Here is a 2,173-nt window from a genome sequence, read left to right on the forward strand (position 1 = left end):
GCTATATTATAAAGCTATAAATAGTTAAAATTTAAATAATAAAATATATATATTATAAGAAAAATTAAATAATTAATTACTTAGCAAGCTGTAATTAATATTTTTAAATATAAATAAGTTATTTAAAAAAGTAAAGTAATTAATAAGGCAAGAATTACCTTTTAACTAAGGGGTATATTATATATATATTCTTAACCCTAATTTATAACTACTTTTTAAAATGCTTAAATAGCTAAATTTCTTTTATTTCCTCTTTTTAAACTACTCTTAGGAAATAAACGCTTTTATAATCATGCTTTCAAACCCTCACAATAATTATAGCCTTCCACATTAAATAACAATGCTATCATAGCAAAACGAAAGAGGTCATCATCAACATTACCATACGCCCGCCATTTTATGAAAGATTAGTGGCGATGTGGATCACATGCCATAGAGAAATGCCTAAACAGACGTCCTGGGCCGTTTTCGTGACGGCGAATGCAGCGTTTCCTGAAGATCCGAGATGTGCTGGCCCGCCACGGTATCTTGTACATGGTCGTCCACAATTACGGGGAAACGCTGCTCAGTGACGTACCAGCTAGGTACGTCATAGTAGCTCAAATGAGACCAAGATGGCGATCGGTTAGGCTGTGGCGTTCGTCGCCGCTTGAGTGTGCGACCGCGCGGCGCTTCGTCTTCGTACCCATGGCTGCCCTCGCTATTGGTTGTCCCGCTTGAGAACGAGCAGCCGACCGGGGCGTCCTCGCCATCTGAGCCGTCCTCGTTGTTGCTCCGGGCGCGCTTCTCAGGTGAGCTGTAATTTGTCCCCCGGCGCTTAGTCGGGCTCCTGCTCAGCGTCCCCGAGTCTTTGCGCTCTGGGTTGTCCCTGATTTTGTATTGTGGCTTCTGGCCCACCTCTTGCTCAAGCTGGACACACTTCCGCTGTTCACCATCGTTGTCGAAGAACTCGCAGATGCGAAAAATAGCATGGGCGAAGTTGGCAAAGATATACTCTGCTGGTATATCCTCGAGGGGCTCGAGAGAGTGAAGGTGGTATAGATGAATGAGCTCGTAATAGGCATCGGGTTTGAGTGTGTAGCAGACGAGCGCGACTGCTTCAGCCTCCCGCCTACCATTCGAGTAGGTGGCAATTCCGTCGCCTTTGCCTCGGTGAATACGTGGCACAAAGACGAGATGCTCCTGGTCCGCCAGGTAATGAATATCTCTGGCCAGCGACAGCTTATTACATGTCTGGTTGATCCAGTTGATATTGTCCTGGCCCATCCGCTTCTGAAAGACCTTCATATGGTTTCTTTCAAACCATGCTATCTGCGAAACTGGAATGAGATGTGCATACTCGAGCGGTATATGCCGACCTGTGACTGCGCAGCAACGAGTAGGTGTGGTTTGAGGTATTTGCGGCGGAGGGATGGCAAGTGAGCGCCAGTAAGACGGCAGTTGGCCAGGCGTGGACGTAGGGAACTTCCAAGACTCAAAGTCCGCAACTACGGGATACTTCGGGTCTGACGGGTGATGGAAATAGTAATGGTCGGCAGTGAGGACCCGATCAGGGTCATCTAGAGGCACGGCTGGCCCATCTGGTGTGTTGGCCGTGAGGTAACCATCCCACGTATTGTTCGCGAGTATCGCACACGCGATGCGAGCTGTCTCATGGTGGACGCCCAGTCGATTGGTCTCGTCGGTCGCGGGCTCGTCGGTCGCGGGCTCGTCGGTCGCGGGCTCGTCGGTCGCGGGCTCGTCGGTCGCGGGCTCGTCGGTCGCAGGCTCATCCGCAAGCTCGATCGCGTACAGCTTAAAGAGAACATTGGCAGGATAGCTGTAGCCGGGATGGCAGAAGTTGATGAGATTGAGCGTATGGTGTGGTTGTGCCAAAGGTGGCATACCAGTCTTTGAAATCGGTGGCAGCACCATGTTGGTGGACGACAAGTTCGCACAGTCGGGTTGGGGCTAGACGAGTGGGGCTCTGTTTATGAAAGCCGGTAAGCGATAAGCTGCCTAGCAACAGCCTTAACAGATAAGCGATAAGCAGTACATCCACAAGCAGTTGCAGGGAGCTCCAGGGCACATGCAAGCTGTGCCACACCTAGCTGCACTTAGCCAATAAAAGCAATCAGCGGAGCAGGGGGGTTTTACCACACAAGGTAATCCACCCAGAAATAATATAAAGTTA

At 49.1% G+C, this 2,173-nt stretch overlaps 1 protein-coding gene across 1 annotated transcript; it reads right to left on the reverse strand.

The window, feature by feature from the left end:
- Positions 1-444: 444 nt before the first annotated feature.
- Positions 445-1,914, reverse strand: INS49_002990 (uncharacterized protein; the record flags this gene model as incomplete). The annotated part of the gene is made up of 1 exon (XM_043163790.1): positions 445-1,914. One exon carries the CDS (start codon positions 1,912-1,914, stop codon positions 445-447), a length of 1,470 nt encoding a protein of 489 aa, XP_043032296.1.
- Positions 1,915-2,173: the final 259 nt, after the last annotated feature.

This window comes from Diaporthe citri (assembly GCF_014595645.1).
Source record: "Diaporthe citri strain NFHF-8-4 chromosome Unknown scaffold_1, whole genome shotgun sequence".
In the NCBI taxonomy this organism is placed as follows: domain Eukaryota; kingdom Fungi; phylum Ascomycota; class Sordariomycetes; order Diaporthales; family Diaporthaceae; genus Diaporthe; species Diaporthe citri.